Genomic DNA, 24,084 nt, shown 5'->3' with positions numbered 1-24,084 from the left:
TAATCATTACAAAAGGGTAGCTTGCACATAACGTTGGTGTTTTATCTGGGACGATACCAAAATACATAGTATGTATGTATACATACTAATGTATACATTGAAATTGAGATACTTACAGGATCTGTGTTGTCGTGGGGACAAAGACAGCGTGTTGGTCTTTCTCAATCGTTTCTGTTTCAAACGGAGCGGAAGTTTCACCCGTCCTCGTTCTTCTTCGCTGGGTTTAGTGGCGGATCGCAAACAACTTTAATGTGCATACAGCCACCTACTGGCACAGAGTGTGTAACTTGTTTGTCTAGTTCTTCAATTGTGTCACCTAAGAAAGTAGCCCAATGCCTTGCATTCTACGTTCACTGCTCAGCGTTCATTGCTCACATTTAGGTTGCAAAATTAGGACTTTATTCATAGGCATATTTTTTATCATTATTTTTATTAGGCCTAGACTGCAAATCTTTAGTGTTAATATTAACTGTAAATGAGAAATTACACACAAAACAGACATGCAGGATTTCTCCTCATTATTACAATTCTGTAACTGTATGACTTCAAAATTTATTTTAAAACCTAAGTAATTTACAAATGTTCTGACCCACTGTGACACATTTCCAATAAAGTCAGATTGGGACTGTGATGTAACCACATTGTCACGTTATTTAATTACATCGTAGTTACGGATTTAAGCAGCAGTGGCGGCTACGTTCCCTTACAGTGTACTTGAGGACGGCTATTTTGGTTATTTTGCGACTGAAAAGGCAAGTGTCAGCTAGGTGTCAGCTAGGTCCGCTGCTGGTGACGTCGCAAAGTTACCACAATTACACCAATGTGTCCCGTCAGTTTTACGTACTGTGTTAGTAGGGATACACACTCCCATCTGCAACAAACTACATAGCTAATGTTAGCTATAATTCCTCCTAAGATTACATATAATTCATCATAGCTGACATTACCACATAAATGTCAAGACACATATTTTGTATATTAACGTAGCAGTGTATTTTCCTATTGCTTACGTTACCTAGCTAACGTTATAACGTTAATTAGCTATAAGCACACAAGGCAGCGGTATCGGCACCAAAGGTTGATGCGACAGGAGGAGAATGGAGGCCGGGAAGGGAGATGGTTGGCTCCGCCGAATTCACCAGGACCAGTCGTGAGTCCGTGAAACCCAAAAGCCTCATATTATAATTGCAGAAGCTTTCGGGCGTGAAATGTTTGCTGCAGAGGCGGGCGCTAGCGGTGACAAACTCCTCTGTAACACCATGGCTCTTCAAAAATGCTAACCATTTGCTTCTCATTTCAGCTTTACTCGGGAGTTGAAAGAAGGAGACCTTATCATCCCATTCCTGCTGGCATCCAGGAAGGATGCATTTTCGTTTAGTTTTATGCATAGGCATTGCTAACTAAGAAAAACTAGCTAATTCTAGACTGCTGGTTAAAACTAGCTAATTCTAGACTCAAGATGAGTCGAATGGCATGTGTGCCATTGTTACAGTATAAGGAGAGTGAGGGCCTATGTATAGTACAACCAGAGTACTATAAACGGACAGTCTTCTTCTGAGCTGCTGGTTGGCAGGGGGCTTCTTCTGAGCTACTCTTTGGCAGGGGGCAAGTGATGTCTTGAGCCTCATCATAACAGAAGTGAACATGTGACACCTTGCACCTTGTCTATACAATAGACAACTGACTCTGCACCACTGTACACTTAAATCAACACCTGACAACACCTGAGCAATTGAACACCTTGTCTATACAATAGAGAACTCACTCTGCAATACTGTATACTACTGTACAGTATACTTGACATGTTATGTAATTGCACTGCCTGTATTGTGGTCCATTGTGATCCTCGTTCCGTTACTGGCGAACTACCTCTCCAGACTGTTAGCTTCTGTTAGCAAACGTTTGCGGCGAACACAAAGCAAACAGAAAATAGTTCGCCAACGTTCGCTATGTTCGCTTAATTTGAACGCACCACAGTTATGTTTTGTTGCTCTTCACCATACATTTCACTGCATACACTCACCTACATGACTGATTTTCACTGATTTTCATACCCCATTAGATTATTGTTTAGTTTTCAGTTTTATACTTTAATTTATTAAATTCTTGATTATTTTACTTATATTCGGTGTGTCTCCCTTTTTGTTATGCCCATGAGCCTGGTCGTAACAAATTTATTTCACAACACTGGTTATTCTACTCACGAGACAATCCCAGTCAGCTGACGTTGCTAGTTTTGCTACGTACGTTGTGAGGCAAGTGTTGGTGACAAGGACTAGCTAGGTTGTAGTAGCTAACCTTAGCCAAAGCACTTTGAGAGAACGTGCACAGCATCTCCAACTCTAACGTTAGCTAGCTATCATTTGGTTTCTTTTCCTGAACTTAGCTTTAGCTTAGCATGCAGCCAGGTTATGGGTTACTGTTTATTTCAGATATTACTCTACATTTCAACTAGCCCCTCGCAGTCCCGTTGTCTCATTCCGCTCGCTCATGCCAGACAACAGTCTGGCCTAGTTAGGAGAGGCGCTCATATTTACAAGTGTCAGATAAACATGAAACTTCACTTACCTCAGCAAAATGGTCTATTTTAACGACACTGATTTATTTTGACGGAAAAGTGAATGCACCAGCAAAGGACTGTTGACAACGGGACTGAGAAGGGCTACATTTCAACCAGACATTCCAGTGAAACCAGATAGTCAAAATAACTTACCTGATATAAATGGGCACCGCAAACGCATTCTGATGATTTCCTCAGTCCAGTCCGTACGCTTAATAATGGCGATTTCGTCTGTCTTCCTCTGCTACGGTTTCAAGAATGCGCGCGCATAGGCTACTTGTGCTGACTAGGCTGTAAAAGGGTCTATAATTAACAAATATAACCCACGCTCGTTACATAACGTCTACAACATCCAGTGACAAAATATGTCATGGTACCTTGGTATGTCCACACCAAGGATCGAACTCACAACCTTCGCCGTGATAGGCAGCGCACTATCCACTCGGCCACCGCTGACCTGGGAATTCTGTGGAGTCTTTTGGTTTTGATGTTCTGGGACTACTGTCTCTTGTGGTAGCAGCAATGGAATTGCAGGTCAACAACACGACAGCAAGAGAGAGAGAAAGAAGCACAGACAAAAAGGATTCCCTCTCCTTGGTGTGTTGGCTGTAAGTGATGGACTTCAAAATTCCTGCAAGGTCAGAGTGTATGAAAGTTGTGTCTCACTTGGGACTACATTCATGTGGTGGTTTTACAGTGATAGCACCTATGGCTGATTTGTTATGATTTTTTAAGTTTTAAACTTTAGACTGTTGCTGTAGTGTAGTAATAATAATAATAATAATAATAATAATAATATAGGCAAATACAATAGGGCTCCGGCAGCTACGCTGCCTGGCCCCTAATGACAGGGAGAGAGGGAGAGGGAATGAGCACAAGACGGAGGCAGAGACGGGAGCAGCGAGACAGACGGAATTAAAGTTTAAGACCACATTTCACAGTTGATGAACAAAATGAATTAAATTAAAGATTTTCAAATCCACTCTGCACTGCTGGAAACACTGGCTCCAATATGAAGAGAGTATGGAGGGATGAAGGAGGGGAAAGCAGACCCAGGTGTAAATTAAAAGGAAATGGGGTCAGTTAGACCTAACTGTGTGTGTGTGTTCGTTCTACAAGGCTAGACATCCATTACTCGGTAGGCACAGGACACAGAGTCAAGGTTAACTACCGACCAACAAACATGAGTGCCGTCTCGCTCCTGCAGCGTTCACACAGCGATCTAAACTTCTCGTCGTCTGAGGGACACTGAGCTGAGTCACGTCAGCGTGACTCATCCATCTGCGCCAGCTGTCCACTCTACAGGGGAACCTGCTTTATACTATCATTTATCTCCCATCTGACACACACTCTCACACACACACTCTCACGCACACCCTCTCTCTCTCACACACACACAGACACACTCTCCCACTTTCTCATACTCTCTCACACGCGCGCACTCACACGCGCACACACACGCGCACACACGCACACACACAGTAAACGCAAACGAGTAAGGGGCGGAGAGGCCAAAGGTTGTTTTACAGCTCTACGGCGGGAATGTCACGCCTTTATTCCACCACACCGTTCTATATCAAAGGCACCGACATGCAACAGGGGACTGCTTTGTTACACCTTTTATGCCGGCAACCGAGGTACCGTAGGAACACTGCCTAATCACTGTCTGTATAAATGGGCCAGCCGGGACTGCGGGACAGTGCTGTGACTTCTTGATGATTTGCCAATGAGAAGAGAGTTGGGAGAAACGTCGTGCTCCTTTCTCAAAATGTAAACAAACCTGGCTTCAAACTCAAACTCGCAGGCAGCAGAAAAACGTCTACTTTGGAGGCCCCCATGTTTTAATGCCGTATTTCCTCTATGGTTACAGAATGTAGCCTATAACATTCTAACATTGTAACCTTAAACGTTATGTCGGCTCTCTGACTAGGTTGGCAATATTGGTCCTCACTGCTCTGACCACTCCGCCATAAGATTTATTGTGGGTGATAGATATGATACTCACTACTGTATTCTTTATCATAAGGTGGGCTGGCCATCTCTTTCTCTAAGGCATAACTATCACTGGTATTTGTTTATTTTCAAAGCTATTATTGGTAAACTTACATCTTGTATCTAGCCTTGGCACCTACTGTACCAGACCCGATCTAATGAGCGGCTTGTTCTCAGGGTTCCTCGAGTGCATTCTGAACTTGGAAGGGCTGCTTTTTTTCCATGATGCTCCTTATACTTGGAATACCTTACTACAGACTATAAAGCTTGAGGTCCTTCCTTCAGTCACAGAGTTTAAATCCATTGCACTAGACCTATGTACTTTTTAATTATTGTTATTGTACATTGCACTTGTTTTGTTAATTTGTGTCTCTGGGTAAACTCGTCATCACTGTAAATGAGGGAACCCGTGGATGCCATGTTGTTCTTACTGTTGTTCTATGGCTATCCAAAGTTCATTCTCCTTCATTCTGTACGCACGTAGCTTACTTCTGAAGAGATTTTTGTCATTCAAAATAAATTAGTCTACATATATAAACCAGGTTAAGTAGGTTGGTGAATAAGCCAACTTACTAATACAAGTTTGGGTTTAAACCGGGCTCAGGCACACGATAGGCTAATGCAGCGCCTATCTGCTACAGCTGGTCTCATTTAACAGCTAGCGAACGCAGCGCGTAAAAAGAGTCACGCCTCTCGATTCAGGAATGCCAGCATGCCATCTAAAATCACACATAATGGAGGTTTTCTTTGCTTCAGTGTAAACAAACAGACAGAAAATTGAAGGGACTTTAATATGGCAATGGAATCTCTGTATAAAAACGGCTAGAGAGAGAGAGAGAGAGAGAGAGAGAGAGAGACACACACAGAGAGAGACACAAAGAGAGAGAGATAGAGAAAGAGACAGAGAGAAAGACAGATAGAGACAGAGAGAGACAGAGACACAGAGAGAGAGACAGAGACACACAGAGAGACACAGAAAGAGAAAGACAGAGAGAGAGAGACAGAGAGAGACACAGAGAGAGACACAAAGAGAGAGAGAGAGCGAGAGAGAGAAAGAGACAGAGAGAGAGACAGATGGAGACAGAGAGAGAGAGACACAAAGAGAGAGAAAGCGACAGAGAGACGCACATAGAGAGAGACCGAGAGAGAGAGTCCCCACCAAACAGGTCATCCCGTGCCAGGGCGTAGAGGATCCGGGAGGCTCCGATGAGGTTACTCATGGCGGCGGAGAGTGTGGAGGAGTACACACCGATGGTCACGAAGGGGTTCCACACGTTGATGTCCCGCAGGAAACTGTAGTCCCTCTGGAGGAGGATACTGGGGAAGGGGGAGATGGAGGGATGGAGAGAGGGAGAGAGAAAGAGAGAAACATAAGGAAAAGTAGCAGTTGTTTGATTATCACTTTTGCTGCTGGAAGACATGACAATGAAGATGTGTTCAACTGAGAGCGCGACTGGGAGGACACTGCATGTGTGTTGTCAAGCCTCCAGGTGATACACATAATGGGCCGTTAAAAGCACACTTCTCTTGGTGATCTAGACGAGCACTGGAGCAAAGCAGCTCAAAGCCGGTTTCAAAATGCCCTGTGAAACATTCATACATTAGAACAAGTGGGTAATGTAATGGAAATTCTGTATTATTAGATCTTAGTTGAACCCCTTAAAGGAGTAGTAAAGGGAAAATTCATGTTTAGCCCTGTTTTAATATAATAATAATCATAATAATTATACATTTTATTTGTAGTGCGCTTTACATTACAAGAAATCTCAAAGTGCATAGGTTATACAATAATACAAATATACAATAATAAAAATACAATAATAATATTTTTTATTTTAAATAATAAAAATTGATAGATGAAAGATGACATGGGAGAACGGTCAATAGAAAGCTTTTGTTTTAAGGTTACTTATGATCATATACAATGGTTCAGATCAAAACGTTGACAAAACTAGCACTTTTGAGAAAGTCTGATAATTGCTCTACCACCGTTTTGGTCATACAATGGATGTGGGTGGGCACCATGAAAAATCATTCAAAAAACATGTTAAACTCTCAATTTCAAAGACAAGAAACTCACCGAGGTGTTAGTTGGCGTTCTGACATATAATTCGCCATAAAGTAAGTTTCTAGTTCATCTGGAAAGGCTTTTTTAAATATTTAGCATAGAACTATTTAGTCACAGCACATATGTGTGTGAACTTCCGCTTGAACTGATTCCGATCTCGCGCAGTGCCTTGAAGTAGTTCCGCTTCCTGAATCCCCTCTGCGGATTGATCTACACATCTACAACGGTCGCACAAGTCAATGGATTTCATAAAATGATCAATAAAACCCTACAGGATTCATACCTATCGGCAAATTTGATGTCAGAACACCAACGGACACCAATTACCCCCTCGGTGAGCTTCTTGTCTTTGAAATCAATTAAGTTTAACATGTTTTTGAAAGATTTTTCACGGTGCCCACCCACATCCATTGTATGACCTAAACGGTGGTAGAGCAATTATCAGACTTTCTCAAAAGTGCTAGTTTTGTCAACTTTTTGATCTGAACTATTGTATATGATCATAAGTAACCTTAAAACAGGGCTAAACATGCATTTTCCCTTTACTACTCCTTTAACATATTAGACCTCAGTTGAAGGAATTTAACAGACTACTGTATGTTGTTTTGGACAGTTAGAACTGGCCTCTCATTCCTTGCGTAGACAGAATATTGTGCATCTACTATCTTATGTTTGTAGAACTAAGCACCCTTGATTGTCTTCGCTCACACGGTCCTCGCCACCAACCCTCTCTGACAAAACAGGAATCCAGCTGGGCTAGTGCTCATTTTTATTTCGGCGATCTAAATGTGATATCAAGGAGATATCATCTTGAATGTTCCTTTGGGTATGCTTAAATAAATATGTTCTGAAGTTTATTTTGCAGTAAGTGTAATTTTATTTCATATTTTTAAATTGCTGGTTGATATTCATGCGCTCACACCACCCAGGGTACAACAAAATCCTTTACCCCCGCTGCTGAACAATAATCTAGAGGAAACCCTGCTCATACAGGGAGCACTTGCCTCGTCTCTCATACAGGGAGCACATGCCTCGTCTCTCATACAGGGAGCACATGCCTCGTCTCTCATACAGGGAGCACATGCCTCGTCTCTCATACAGGGAGCACATGCCTCGTCTCTCATCCTAATTTCAGTCAAGAAATATTTTGCATACCATGATTACAGAACAGATGTGGCTAAATCATTCCTTGTCATTAGATGTGAATTGCTCAATCATAAGATCATAAGAGAAGAACAGACTTTTAGCTTTCTATCTCTACACCAAACACACAGTGAAATACGCCCCACAACATTTTCCTTTTGTACGGCACCAAAAACAGCTGATTAAGAAAAAAAAACATCAATCACTGTAAAGCACAAAAATTGACCAGTACGACATCCGGCTGATTATGATAGAACGCCTTGTTATCACATTTTGTTGTGGTTAGGGAAATCCTATTTTCATAGGTTCGGCCTATAATGAGCAAGCACACACGTGGTCTCTCTCTTCTGTCCTGATACTCCTACACCTGTCAGCAGCATTTGATACGGTAGACCACCAGATCCTCCTCTCTACCCTTGAGAAAGGCATTGCTGGCTCTGCATGCATCCTACCTGACGGGCCACTCCTACCAGGTGACATGGAGAGGGTCAATGTCGGAATCGCGTAGTCTGACTACGGGGGTTCCACGAGGGTCTGTCCTGGGTCCTCTCCTGTTTTCCCCCTACACTACATCTCTGGTCTCTGTCATTCGCTTGCATGGCTTCTCGTATCACTGTTATGCCAATGACACCCAACTGGTCCTGTCATTTCCCCCTTCTGATACAAAAGTGGAGACAAGCATAGCTGGGTGCTTGGCTGAAATCTTGGAGTGGATGACGACACATCACCTCAAGCACAATCTGGACTCAAACCCTATACCCCCTCCCGACCGCTACGCTCTGCTACCTCGGGGTGACTGGTTGCCCAGTCACTCCGAGGCCCCTGTGGTCGATCGACATGGTTACGGTTCTTCTCTGTTCGGACCCCGCAGTGGTGGGAGTCGCTGCCCATCTTTCATCGCAGGGTCAAAACTCATCTCTTCAAGAAGTACTACAATGATCCTCCCTCTTGAGCACCTATTGCATTTGAGATTGCTATTCTTGCACTTTACCTTCAGCACTAGATTATGCTCTTGGTCACTTGTTTTAGAAAGGAGATTCACTTGTGAGTTCTGGCAAGTAGTAGTACTTTGGCTTTTCCTATGTTTAATGCAATTATTGTTAGTCACTTTGGATAAAAGTGTCTGCTAAATGACTAATGTAATGTTAGTTCACAGTTAACACTAGAACTGCCGAGGGTGGGTCATTTGACCTATGCAACTATATAAAAAAGTAATTATTTGCAACCGTTCAAGTTACAGCGCCCTGCTTTCATGACTTTTCCTAGATATGTGCATTTTACGTGTCAGTGTTTTTGAAACTTCGAAATCCCACCAGGAAAAGGTAGTTTGGTCTTTTTTTCCCCGCGAATTCTGGCTAAAAGCCGGTCGGCCATCTTTTTTACCTGACTTTTAGGCTGCAATGCTATTCTCCTCAAATACCGAAAATAATAACTAATGTGGTAAAACTGCAACACAAGCCTACCCCAGCGGCTTAGCTAAATCCGACCGGGCCTGAGTAAACATAGAATTCATACATAAATCCATCCATAAATTGCTCAATAGGTGAATAGGCCTACATCATACTGCACCAATGTGTTCTTATTTTTCAAGTGTTAACAGTGATATGCTTTCTATTTGATAATACCGATAGGCTATACAGCTGCATTTGGTGTCACACACACACACACGAGCGCCATCTAGCGGTCATTATGTGTCAGTAACAGCCTCCCATTCTAAAGACTGTGGGGGCATTTGACCCACTCCAGAGCGATGCTGGTAAGTTTCAAATGCTTGGCACTTCTAGTGTTAACAAACATTTTAAATCTAAATCACACTAAATTCAAGTGTTTAGGATAATGAAACTCTGTTTACACATTGTTGTTATTATCGGATATGTCGGCATATAATAGGCAGATAGACAGAGACACAGTTACAGCACTCTTCCAGGCATGTTCACTGAAGCACTGAAGGAGTGCAACTCCTCATTAAAAAGAAGACTCTTTTCTGCCGCCACACCTGAGGCGAAGAACTAGATGAGCCGTCTGAATGTTTAGTCCTTCCTCTGCCAGACGTGCTCCAGGGGGACAGAGATGGACTGAGGTTTTTAGAGGGTATGCCAGAGTTTGGTTGAGCCAATTGTGCCAAAGGTCTTTTGCACAGTACCTTATCCCCCTTATCGACCGGGGTTCAAATCCCACGTCAACATTTCCTCTCTGTCTGCGCCTCACATTCTGTCGGTTTCCTGTTGTTTAGACACAGTAACGTGTAATGGAAGCATGACTGGGCCATCTGCTCAAGCAAAAAAATAAATAAAAAAAAAGTCAATTTGGCGGCGGGGGCGGGTATGAATACTGAGCTACGAGCAAATGATGGAAGGAGTAGCAAAGATAGTGGCAGGCAGAAAGAGGGAGGGATGGGAGAGAGGGAGAGCGTGGAAAAGATCTGTACAGGGCTTGTTAGTTATTGATCCCATTTAATCATTCTCAGCCCCAGACTGCTCCCCCTGGAGCACTTCACTTTACTGTATCTCTCTCCACCTCTCTCCACACCTGTCTCTCCACCTCTCTCTCTCTATCCCTCTCTCTCCCTCTCTCTACCTCCGTCTCTCTCCACCTCTCTCTACCCCTCTCTCCACCTCCTCTCTCTCCGCCTTTCCCTCTCTCCACGTCTCTCTCTACCTCTCTCCACCTCTCTCGCTACCTCTCTCCCTCTACCTCTTTCCACCTCTACCTCTCTCTCTACCTCTCCCTCTTTCCACCTCTACCTCTCTCTACCTCTCTCTCTCCACCTCTCTCTCTCTCTACCTCTCTCCCTCTACCTCTCTCTCCACCCTTCAGGAAGTGGCGTACAGCTGCCACAGGGCACCATGTTAAAAAACTGTGGCGGCTGTACACTTTTCGAGGGCTGTACACTCCGATCCCGCTCGCCGCCGGGGCCCGCCTAAAATAGGCGGGCGGTCTCTAAAAGGCCGCCCGGGTCCCCGGCCGGCGCCGGCGCCCCCCGGCGGCGATCCCGGCCCGTTCCACAAGAGGGCGACCATCCCGGCGGATCCTGTGAGCGTTGTACGCCCGCGGTTCCTGTGGCGGCCGTACAGAACGTACAGCCGACACGGGCTCGAGCGCAAACTGTGCAAACTGTGCGCGTTGTACACGCGTGTACAGCCCAGGCACTTTTCATTCAAAAGCGGGGTCCCCGATCACGTGACCTCTCGGGACGCCGTTTTTGGGCGTGGCCTCGCCAAATTCGAACCGTGCGCCCTCCGGAGGGCGCTGATGAGGCCTGCGGTGCCCGAAAGCGTCCCAGGCCGGTTTTGAGTTTGACCCCCACCGATCGGGCTGACCTCCGGTCGGGGCGGAGGCCCGCCCTTGGGCGAACGGCGTGCGGAGTTTCGGACCAATCAGAGAGCTCGATTTTCAAAGTTGTCCGATCGGCACGCCGTTCGGTGAGCGTGATCAGGCCCTCGGGGCCTATGGGCCCTCTGTACGTCGGACCAATCGGAGCATCCCATATGGGCCAATCAGAGAACGGGATATTCAGATCGGTCCGTTCGGCAAGAAATCTGGTGAGCGTGATCGTCACCTCGAGGCCTATCGGCCGTACGGGTTTTGGACCGATCGGACTGCTCAATTTCTTTTAATACGCTACAGTAATATTTGGCTGTACACCGACATGTGGGGGCTGTACGCGGCCGTTTCTCAAGATCGGTTGGGAGTAGGAGGCTGATCTCAGAGTATGTTCAAGGCACCCTTTGGTACTTGAGGACCCCCGCTTTATAGCCTCCTAGCCCCCACCGCTTTGGAGAAATTTGGCGTGTACAGCCGCCATACATTCCTATGGCGGTTGTACACGTCATCTTTTTAATTTTTAAAGGTGTTGTCAAAGCACTAGAGGCCTCAAAATCGGATCAGTGGGTCATGAGTGAGTGCCCTTCGAGACTGTACAGAAAAATGTCAGCTAACCCCTCTAGAAAAAAAAAAATCACATATCTCCAAATGTGCCCCAGGACACTGTCAGGCTCTAAGAGTACAACACCCTTCTGTGCAAGAATTGATCATTTTGATCCAAAATGAAAACCGCTTAGTCTTTGGGGCTGACGCTGAAATATGTTGATCCTTGGACACTCTAGAGCAATCTCAGTTTTGATTCATATCTGTGGGATGTTTGTAGGCCGTACGGGAAAGGCGTACAGTGCCAATAGGTTTATATGGCGGCTGTACATTCCTTTATTTCCACACTTAACGGAGAGCTAGGAGGCTGATATTCCAGTATGTTAGTGTCAACACTTGGTACTTTAACACCACCGAGCTATAGCCTCCTATCCCCCACCAGTTTGGAGAAACAGGCGTGTACAGCCGCCATAGGTCGGTGTACAACAGCAATAGGTTTACATGATAAAATTCAAATTGCTCGGATTGGCTCGAAACACAGCACAGTACATTACACCATGGAGACATGAACATACTGCCATATCAGCCTCCTAGCCCCCACCACTTTGGAGAAAATGGCGTGTACAGCCACCATAGGTCGGTGTACAACCGCCACCACTTTGGAGAAAATGGCGTGTACAGCCGCCATAGGTCGGTGTACAACCGCAATAGGTTTACATGTTAAAATTAAAATTGCTCGGATTGGCTCGAAACCTATGCACAGTAACAGTACACCATGGAGACATGAACATACTGCAATATCAGCCTCCTAGACCAAGAATCTTTGGAGATATTGACCCGTGTACACTGACATGTGGGGGCTATACGCGGCTGTTTCTCATGATTGGTTGGGAGTAGGAGGCTGATCTCAGAGTATGTTCATGCCACCCTTTGGTACTTGAGGACCCCCGCTTTATAGCCTCCTAGCCCCCACCACTTTGGAGAAATGTGGCGTGTACCGCCGCCACAGGTCGGTGTACAACCGCAATAGGTTTACATGTTAAAATTAAAATTGCTCGGATTGGCTCGAAACTCTGCACAGTAACAGTACACCATGGAGACATGAACATACTGCAATATCAACCTCCTACCCCAAGACACTTTGGAGATATTGCCTAACCTAACCAAAAAGCACCGCATTGACAATGCAAATATCGCAAAATTAACGGAACGTCGTAGAGCTTCACGGATGGTCTCATGTGAAAGCTAGCCTAGGAATTAGTGGGATGAGGTGGTGGTTGGGAGAGGCTATGACCTTCCACTCTGGAGATATTGCCAACCTAACCCTAACCTAACCAAAAAGCTCCTCATAGACAATGCATTGACATGTATCGAAAAATTAACGGAATGTCGTAGAGCTTCACGGATGGTCTCATTTGAAAGCTAGCCTAGGAATTAGTGGGATGAGGTGGTGGTTGGGAGAGGCTATAACCTTGCACTTTGGAGATATTGACCCGTACACTCACCATGTAAACCTATTGCTGTTGTACACTGACATGTGGGGGCTGTACGCGGCTGTTTCTCATGATTGGTTGGGAGTAGGAGGCTGATCTCAGAGTATGTTCATGGCACCCTTTGGTACTGTAGGACCCCGGATTAACAGCCTCCTAGCCCCCACCACTTTGGAGAAATGTGGCGTGTACAGCCGCCATAGGTCGGTGTACAACAGCAATAGGTTTACATGATAAAATTAATGGAACGTCGTAGAGCTTCACGGATGGTTTCATTTGAAAGCTAGCCTAGGAATTAGTGGGGGTAGGTGGTGGTTCTGAGTAGCTACCAACTTCTACACTGGAGATATAGCCTATCTGGAAAACGGTTATATCCGTTTTCCAGAAAATGGGCAAAATTAACGGAACGTCGTAGAGCTTCACGGATGGTTTCATTTGAAAGCTAGCCTAGGAATTAGTGGGGGTAGGTGGTGGTTGGGAGAGGCTATGACCTTGCACTTTGGAGATATTGGCCTGGACACTTGCCATGCAAACCTATTGCTGTTGTACACCGACCTGTGGCGGCTGTACACGCCTGTAGTATGCAACATGGATGGGGCTAGGATGCTGATACTGAAGTATGTTCATGGCACCAATAGGTAGTCTAAGACCACCAAGTGTCAGCCTTCTAGGCCCATCCATGTCGGAGAAACAGGCGTGTACAGTCGCCACATGTCAGTGTACAACGGCAATAGGTTTACATGGTGAGTGTACGGGTGAATATCTCCAAATTGACAGGGGCTAGGAGGCTGATACTGTAGTATAATCATGCCACCAAAGGGTAGTCTAAGACCACCAAGTGTCATCCTTCTGGGCCAAACCACTTTGGAGAAACAAGCGCGTGAGTCTAACCCTAATCCTACCCTAATGGTCAATATCTCCAAAGATTATTGTGCTAGGAGGCTGATATGGCAGTATGTTCATGTCTCCATGGTGTACTGTTACTGTGCAGAGGTTTGAGCCAATTAGAGCAATTTAAATTTTATCATGCAAACCTATTGCTGTTGTACACCGACCTGTGGCGGCTGTACACACCTGTTTCTCCAACATGGATGGGGCTAGGAGCTGATACTGTAGTATGTTCATGGCACCCATGGGTAGTCTAAGACCACCAAGTGGCAGCCTTCTAGCCCCATCCATGTCGGAGAAACAGGTGTGTACAGTCGCCACATGTCAGTGTACAACTCCAATAGATTTGCATGGCAAGTGTCCAGGCCAATATCTCCAAAGTGGCTGGGGGTAGGAGGCTCATAATGTAACCTCAGCATCCTCTTACCATAAGGGACAAGCCCTCCGAATACCGTAAGGATTGGAGGAAGTTGAAATTTACCCTCTCGGCTGCTGGAAGTCGATTTTGAGATTTTGGTCAAAAATTCAAATTGCTCGGATTGCCTCGAAACACAGCAGGCTAAGAGAGTACCATGGATGTATGAACATACTGCCATATCAGCCTCCTAGCCCCTGTCACTTTGGAGATATTGGCCTGGACACTTGCCATGCAAACCTATTGCCGTTGTACACCAACCTGTGGCGGCTGTACACGCCTGTTTCTCCAAAGTGGTGGGGGCTAGGAGGCTGATACTGTAGTATGTTCATGGCACCCCTGGGTACTCTAAGACCACCGAGTGTCAGCCTTCTAGCCCCATCCATTTTGGAGAAACAGCCGTGTACAGCCGCCACAGGTCAGTGTACAACGGCAATAGGTTTGCATGGCAAGTGTCCAGGCCAATATCTCCAAATTGACAGGGGCTAGGAGGCTGATATGGCAGTATGTTTATGTCTCCATGGTGTACTGTTACTGTGCATAGGTTTTGAGCCAATCCGAGCAATTTTACTTTTAACATGTAAACCTATTGCGGTTGTACACCGACCTGTGGCGGCTGTACACGCCCGTTTCTCCAAAGCGATTGGTGGTAGAAGGCTATAGCTCAGTGGTGTTAAAGTACCAAGTGTTGACATAAACATACTGGAATATCAGCCTCCTAGCTCTCTGTTAAGTGTGGAAATAAAGGAATGTACAGCCGCCATATAAACCTATTGGCACTGTACGCCTTTCCCGTATGGCCTACAAACATCCCACAGATATGAATCAAAACTTAGATTGCTCTAGAGTGTCCAAGGATCAACATATTTCAGCATCAGCCCCCAAGATTAAGCGGTTTTCATTTTGGATCAAAATGATCAATTCTTGCACAGAAGGGTGTTGTACTCTTAGAGCCTGACAGTGTCCTGGGTCAAATTTGGAGATATGTGAGGATTTTTTTTTTTCTAGAGGGGTTAGCTGAAATTTCTCTGTACAGTCTCGAAGGGCACTCACTCATGACCCACTGACCCGATTTTGAGGCCTCTAGTGCCTTCGGAACCCCCTCTGTAAAGTAAAACAATGTGCGTGTACAGGCGCCATAGGAATTCGGCGGCTGTACATATTCTCCCTAAGTCGCTTCCCGTAACCCGACGAAGGTAGCAGAGACGAAAGCTCTGCACATTCTGCAATGGCAGTGCATGCTGAGTAACTGACCTGAGTACTGTGTCTGTACTGTGCATGTAAAGGTCCTCAGGGAGCTGTGACCTCTGTTTCAAAAGGTCATGTGTACAACGGCAACAGTTTGAATGGTAATTTCCCCCATTCATTCCTGTGGCGGTTGTACACGCCTGTTTCTCCAACATGGATGGGGCTAGGAGGCTGATACTGTAGTATGTTCATGCCACCAAAGGGTAGTCTAAGACCACCAAGTGGCATCCTTCTAGGCCAAACCACTTTGGAGAAACAAGCGCGTGAGTGTAACCCTAATCCTACCCTAATGGTCAATATCTCCAAAGATTATTGTGCTAGGAGGCTGATATGGCAGTATGTTCATGTCTCCATGGTGTACTGTTACTGTGCATAGGTTTCGAGCCAATCCAAGCAATTTTAATTTTAACATGTAAACCTATTGCGGTTGTACACAGACCTATGGCGGCTGTACACGCCTGTCTCAGGTCAATATCTCCAAAGTGGCTTGGGGTAGGAGGCTCATAATATAACCTCAGCATCCTCTTACCATAAGGGACAAGCCCTCCGAATCCCGTAAGGATTGGAGGAAGTTGAATTTTACCCTCTCGGCAGCTGGAAGTCGATTTTGAGATTTTGGTCAAAAATTCAAATTGCTCGGATTGCCTCGAAACACAGCAGGCTAAGAGAGTACCATGGAGGTATGAACATACTGCCATATCAGCCTCCTAGCCCCTGTCACTTTGGAGATATCGGCCTGGACACTCGCCATGCAAACCTATTGCTGTTGTACACCGACCTGTGGCGGCTGTACACGCTTGTTTCTCCAAAGCGGTGGGGGCTAGGAGGCTGATACTGTAGTATGTTCATGGCACCCCTGGGTACTCTAAGACCACCGAGTGTCAGCCTTCTAGCCCCATCCGTTTTGGAGAAACAGCCGTGTACAGCCGCCACAGGTCAGTGTACAACGGCAATAGGTTTGCATGGCAAGTGTGCAGGCCGATATCTCCAAATGGACAGGGGCTAGGAGGCTGATATGGCAGTATGTTCATGTCTCCATGGTGTACTGTTACTGTGCAGAGGTTTGAGCCGATTCGAGCAATTTTAATTTTATCATGTAAACCTATTGCTGTTGTACACCGACCTGTGGCGGCTGTACACGCCTGTGTACTGTAGCGTATTAAAAGAAATTGAGCGGTCCGATCGGTCCGAAACCCGTACGGCCCTTTGTCCTCGAGGTGACGATCACGCACGCCGGATTTCGAGCCGAACGGACCGCTCTGAATATCCCGTTCTCTGATTGGCCCATATGGGATGCTCCGATTGGTCCGACGTACAGAGGGCCCTTAGGCCCCGAGGGCTTGATCACGCTCACCGAACGTCGTGCCGATCGGACAACTTTGAAAATCGAGCTCTCTGATTGGTCCGAAACTCCGCACGCCGTTAGGCCACGGTCGGGCCTCCGCCCTGACCGGACGTCAGCCCGATCGGTGGGGGTCAAACTCAAAACCGGCCCGAGACACTTTTGGGCACCGCAGGCCTCATCGGCGCCCTCCGGAGGGCGCCGGGTTCAGATTTGGCGAGGCCACGCCCAAAAACGGCGTCCCGAGAGGTCGCGTGGTCGGGGACGCCGTTTTTGACTGAAAAGTGCCTGGGCTGTACACGTGTGTACAGCCGTCCAAGGAACCTGCCCGAGCTGTACGCGGCGTACGGCCTCCAGCCGGGTTGCATGGGCGTTGTACGCCGCGTACGGGGCCCACAGGCCCCCATAGTGCGGTTGGCGGCGGCTCGGAGTCGCCCCCAGGTGGTGTAATCGGGCCTGTACACTCGGGTGTACAGCCCCCATTGGGACTGTATTGGGGCTGTACACATTTTGGTGAGTATGTGTACAATGGTCCCACTTTGTGTACAGCTCAGGCAGTTTCAATGCAAAAAAACGTACAGCCCCCATTGACTTTCGGCTGACTTCCCTACCCCCCCATCTCCCTCTACCTCTCTCCCTCTAACTCTCTCTCTCTCTCTCTCTCCGCCTCTCTCCCCCCGCTCCCTTTCCTTCTCTCAGAATGAGTTGAAGTTTAAGAGTTGTAATGGAGCTGGTTTGAATTTTTGGTGTTGATGATTAAACCTATTCTAAAAATACACAGGACTGCAATGAGCTTCAGAACAAACGAATGGAATGCCAGACTTGCTTATTGACCGTGAATGAAGAAGTGAAAGGATTAACAAAACGAGTAGATGAAGGCTGGAACCGGAGGGCGCCACGTCTCCCAGGGCTCTTCTGGTTGTTTAGCTGCGCTCCCCCCAGTCTTCAAAGAGCTCTTCATCCTGCCAGACGCTTTATTTCCTGCTCTGTTCTTTATTTCAACGGCCGAGCTCATTCCAGCCAGATGATCTGATAAATAATCTGCATTACTGCCTCCCAGGGAGGGATGGAGGGGACCAGGAGGACACACACACATACGCACACACACACACACACACACACACAGGAGGAACACACAGGCACGCACACAGGCACACCTACTGAGTCACCCTCTCTGTGATGGCTTCATTTTTGAGTGCCGGTTTGAAAATGTCAGCCTCGTTTGGATTTATTCTGCACCTGCCAAATGTCAGAGAAATTCATATCCCGGGTATGAGACTGCCCAGATCTTCCCAGGCATGAGACTGCCCAGATCTTCCCGGGTATGAGACTGCCCAGATCCTCCCGGGTATGAGACTGCCCAGATCTTCCCAGGCATGAGACTGCCCAGATCTTCCCGGGTATGAGACTGCCCAGATCCTCCCGGGTATGAGACTGCCCAGATCTTCCCGGGTATGAGACTGCCCAGATCCTCCCGGGTATGAGACTGCCCAGATCTTCCCGGGTATGAGACTGCCCAGATCCATCACTTATTTTCAACGCACAAACATGCACACCCAGAAAAACACACACATGCACACACTTCAGATACCAATGTGCCATGCTGTACCACAGATACCAAGACTGTGTAAATGCTCTCAAAAGCACCCTGAAACACTCTCACACACATACACTCCCAGGGCGATACCCATGGGCGCACACGCGCGCACACACACACACACACACACACACACACACACACACACACACACACACACACACACACACACACACACACACACACACACACATTTGTACAAGTGCATGCACACAGTGTTTCATAGTTGTTTGTTTGTGTATGGGGCGATTCTAAAGTTATTCAGTATCATGAATGTGTCAGCGGCTCTGATTAAAAGAATGGCTCATAAACCTTTAAATGCAGCACCCTGCTCATACTATACACACTTGTACCAAATAAACAATAGCATATCCAAATGTTTGTGTGTGTGTGTGTGTGTGTGTGTGTTTCATCGGCCTCTCGGGTTCACTGTGAAATAATTGTCCGTTCAGATTCTTGGATCAAGCGAACAATACTTAATAGGGCCATGATGATAAGTATAAAAAGCGCTGGACCTGAAAGGAAACGTGCCGAGCGTCTTAATTCCGGCGGTGGAGGGGGAGGGTGGGCCGAGAGGGAGGGAGGAGTCAGACAGACGGGAGGGCAAGAGCGTGTGTGAACAGCGATGGGGGAGAGGGGGATAGGGGGGAGGTGAGGTCTGGAGGTAGAGAGAGATGGACAGACTACAGCGGGAGGGGCAGAGAGGGGTGCGAGCGGGGGAGCGCGAGGACCGGGCGACCATTTCAGACGGTCGTGTTCTTACAACTGCGGGCGGGGAGGGACAGGGCACATTCACAGAAGCGTAACTTTGACTCTCTCCCTCTCTCTCTCTCTCCCTTTCTTCACACCTCCACTTGCTGTCAATGTTTACATGTGCCGTGAGTGAGTACTGTGGCCAGATGACCTTTGGCCTTTCACAGTGACTACAACGGTTCTACTCTCTGTCACATACGGTCGACTCCAATGGGATTTGGATAGTGACATTTTGGGGGGTAATTTTGGCTCTCTGCTCGTCCACCTCTCTGCTCGTCCACCTACAAGCGACCTTGCAGGCTAAGGAATTCCACTAGTGTACGACCGAAGGATACTCTCAATTTAGAAGGCCCGTCCGCCATCTAAATGTATATATATATATATATATATAAATAATTTATCTTCTAAAGAGATTCTATTCTGACCTATAATGAATCCACTCTGTACTCTTATCACGCTGCACGCTGATTGGACACCTCAACTACGGAGTCACCCAATGGGGCAGTTGACGGTAATGGTATCCCATTATGGGGGAAGTATGACTGTTCTACTGCCTCTTGAGGTTGCGAACTGTGGTGCAGGCGATAACGCCACAGTGACGGGCGTTAAAAATGACATGCGACATCTGGAGCTCTCTGCTACCGCTGTGAACAAGAAGCCTCTCGCCACACCATCACAGAGAGACAGAGAGAGAGAGAGAGAGAGAGAGACAGAGGGAACAAGAGATCCCAAATGAGAAAGAGACTGGGATCTCTGTGTGGCAGAGATAGTGGGAAAATAAAGGGAGGATGGAAGTTAGGAAAAAAAGTGAGGGAGCCAAGGACACGCACTCTGCTAAGGGGTGATAGCATGGAAACAGAGCGATGAGTGAGACGCAGGGAGAGAGAGAGAGAGAGAGAAAGAGAGAGAGAGAGAGAGGGCGGGCAGACAAAATGGTTGGCAGTCCAATGGTTGGACTTCTTGCCAAACAATGTTTAGGAGCTGGACAAGAGGCTCCAGTAGCGCTGTGAGCCAGAGAGAGAGGAGAGGAGAGAGAGAAGAGGAGAGAGGAGAGAGAGAAGAGGAGAGAGAGGAGAGGGAGAAGAGGAGAGAGGAGAGAGAGAAGAGGAGAGAGAGGAGAGGAGAGAGAGCAGAGGAGAGAGAGGAACAGTGGAAAGAACGTGTGGAGAGGGAGAGGAGACGGACCGGCTGAGTGACAGGGGAAAGAGGAGGGGGAATTTAGGGATGAAGAGAGAGAATGAAAAAGGGGAGAGAGAAAGTGAGTGACAAGGGGGAGAGAGAGAGACCGACGGACTTCTTGTCCGGACCAACTTCCTGTCCGACAGGACACAGCATGTGAAGCTGGGCAAAAACATCTCTGACTCCAGGTCCATCAGCGCCGGCTCCCTCCAGGGCTGCGTCCTTTCCCCCTGGCTCTTCTCTCTGAACACCAACAGCTGAAACTCTAGCCACCAGTCTGTCAAGCTCCTGAAGTTTGCGGACGACACCACCCTCATCAGACTCATCTCTGAGGGAGACGCGTCCGCCAACAGATGGGAGATCGACCAGCTGCTATCCTGGTGCAGCCAAAACAACCTGGAGCTCAACGCTCTCAAGACAGTTGAGAATTGAGATGGCTGTAGATTTTAGAAAGAAACCAGACCCCTATCACACTGAATGACACCCCACTCTCCATCGTCGACTCGTTCCGCTTCCTGGGCACCACTATCTCCCAGGACCTCAACACTGGCTCCCTCGCGAAGAAGGCACAGCAGAGGATGTACTTCCTGAGGCAGCTGAAGAAATTCAGACTACCAAAGGAAATGATGGTACTCTTCTACACCTCCATCATTGAGTCCATCCTCACCTCCTCCATCACCATCTGGTACTCTGCCGCTACAGCCAAGGACAGGGCCAAACTGCAGCGCGTCATCCGATCCATCAAGGAGGTGATCGGCTGCAACCTGCCCTGCCTCCTAGTCCTCACAACTCCAGGACCCTGAGGCGGGCCAGGAAGATGGCGGCTGTCCCCTCCCGCCCCGGCCATAATCTCTTCGTGCTACTCCCCTCAGGCAGGAGGCTGCGGTCCATCAGGACCATGACCGCTTGCCACAGAGGCAGCTTCTTCCCCACGGCCATCAGCCTCTTCAACAAGGCCTGTGTCCCCCTCTGACCCCCCCCCCCCCCACAGACCCCACCACCGCACAACTTGAATGTTTGTATCTGACGCACTGCACCTACACATCACGCCGCACATACACACACTCACTTACACATTACACTCTGCATACTCATACACTGTCTGCACTACTTTTTGTATGTTTTTTTTTTCCCTCAAAATATCCTATTTTGCACTAGCATTTTGTACTTGCTCTTTGCACTGTCCTGTCTTTGCACTGTCCTGTCTCGTCCCTGCATTCTGTCCAATGCTGTCTCCATGTTATTCACCACGACCGAAAGCAAATTCCTAGTATGTTGAAAAACCGCACGGCAATAAACAGATTCTGAGTCTGAGATGTCAGAGTGAGAAGAGAAAGCAGAGCAGGGGAGAAGAGGAGAAGAATGGACAATGAGCGAGAAGTGAGGCACAGAACGAAGAAAGAGACAGAGCATGGGTGAAGGAGAGAGAACTAGAGGGGCTTGCACTCAGAGAGTAAAGACCTCCGCCCCTGTCCCCCCCCCCCCCCCCCCTCAACTGCTCTCCCCCTTCCACCCCCCCCCCCGCTCCCCCCCTCTACCTTTCGTCCCACCTCCCACCACCACCTCTCATGTGCTGTGCTCTCCTACTGGCTTTTTGAATTGGTTACTGTAGCACCACCTGTAGTTTCCTCTTTCTGCTTGACATCTTTCCTCTCCAATTTCCAAAATGTTGCTAGTTTTGTGAAGACTTCCCATTCACATTCATTAACAAAGAGAGAGAGACAGACAGAGAGGGAGAGAGAGACAGAGAGAATGAGAGAGAGAGACACAGAGAGAGAGAGAGGCAGAGACAGGCAGAGAGAAAGTGAGAGAGAAAGATAAGAGACACAGAGATACACCGAGAGAGAGAGACAAAGAGATAGAGAGAGAGAGAGAGAGAGAGACAGAGAGAAAGGCAGAGAGATGGAGAGAGACAGAGATACTAGAGAAAGATGGAGAGAGAGAGAGATACTAGTGGGACTGCGTAGCTTAGCCACACAACAGACTGCATGTGGGAGATAGCAGAAGAAAAGATTTAAATTAATATAATTATCCAGCCCGTAATTAATACATAAGCTTTTGTAGCGGGGGAGGATTAGCACACAGGTCACTGAGGGACAATGCACAGGCACGCATGGACGGACGGACACACACACACACACACACACACACAGACTCATCCAGCACACAAACCAAACAGTTGTTGCAGTAGTCACACGGGCACTTGTGTGCATGCACGCACACAGACACACACACACACCCTAGGCTCAATGTACATTGCGGTGTGGCCAGGGCTGTGGCACTGAGTTGACAACAGGCTATCTGTCATGTCTGGCTGGGGATTAATGGACTCTTCCACTCGCCCCTTGTCATCATCCTCACCACACTCAATATAGTGGGACACTTATTTATTTATTTTGATTAAAAGTCTTTATTCGACATTCACTTTGAGTGTGCACTACTACGCTCACTGTCTACCCTGCATGAGCCCTAGGGTAGCAATTAGTCACTGGCACTGACAGAGGCTGCTAATCTGTATCTCAGAACATTCTCAAAATCACAGCTCACACTTCCCCAAACCAAGAAGAAAGATCCTCCTGTTACAAGAGTGTGACTGCCACCTTCTGGCAATAATGTGAAACTAATCAATTTTGACAAAAAAAATGTGGATATGAAACTCAAAATCGTCATGCTTTCCTACAACATGGAAGTCATGAACCCACTTCGACATAGAAAACCTCCCAACTACTTTCCAGAGATGCTGCTGTTACTATGGCAACCCCAGGGTGTCTCCATGGCAACGGGGCTTCTGATGTTTGGTGTTTTGAGACAGTCTAATATGGACTTTGATTGATGACTTTAATAAGGAGCTTCATTCTGTAATCCACCTAATCCATTTAGGCCTAGTTTGTCTGCATACACATTCAAAAATATAACCCAGGGAACGCTAAAACAGGTGTTAAAACGTTTTTACAAGCTTACGACTGGTCCAGCCTGTTGTCCAGCCTCACTTAGGAAATGATCAATCTACCCAATAAGGAAATTATCACTCTACCCAGAAACACATAGAAGTGAACTGAAATGCTGAATTATCCCTGACCAGTATCCCTGACCAGTATCACTGACCAGTATCCCTGACCACTGACCAGTATCACTTCCATTGCAGGAAACATCTCAGCTGTGTAAATCGGCCTCAATTATACAAGTCAGCTGCATAGATACAGACATAGGCCCTCATTTATCAAAGGAGCGCAGATCTGAGCGCAGATCCAAGCACAGAAATGATGGCACGACAGCGTCCACGTGTGATCTGTCAAACATTTGTATGTCGTCAATCCCATCGAACAAATTATTGGGCGTTGATAAATGCGGCAGATGAAAAAAATCGTCATTAGTATTCCCACTATTTCTTTCTTTCTTTATTTAGGTGGGCTAGCTTGTAGAAGCTAGCCCAACTTGTGATATTCCCACTATTTCTTTCTTTCTTTCTTATTATTATTCTCCTCAGTTTTTGGACTTAAAGGAGTAGTAAAGGGGAACTGCATGTTTAGCCCTGTTTTAAG

At 47.0% G+C, this 24,084-nt stretch overlaps 1 protein-coding gene across 1 annotated transcript in view; it reads right to left on the bottom strand.

Moving 5' to 3' along the window:
- Positions 1-24,084, bottom strand: part of LOC311310540 (solute carrier family 12 member 9) — an 84,147-nt gene that overhangs the window by 41,966 nt on the left and 18,097 nt on the right. Inside the window, exon 7 of the mRNA XM_084440049.1 lies at positions 5,712-5,869. Coding sequence (XP_084296175.1) covers positions 5,712-5,869 — 158 coding nt within the window. The remainder of the gene's footprint in view (positions 1-5,711; positions 5,870-24,084) is intronic.

Source organism: Borostomias antarcticus (genome assembly GCF_949987555.1).
Source record: "Borostomias antarcticus genome assembly, chromosome: 1".
NCBI lineage: Eukaryota > Metazoa > Chordata > Actinopteri > Stomiiformes > Stomiidae > Borostomias > Borostomias antarcticus.
Note: the sequence above shows the minus strand (reverse complement) of the source record. Positions and strands in the feature narration are given on the sequence as shown.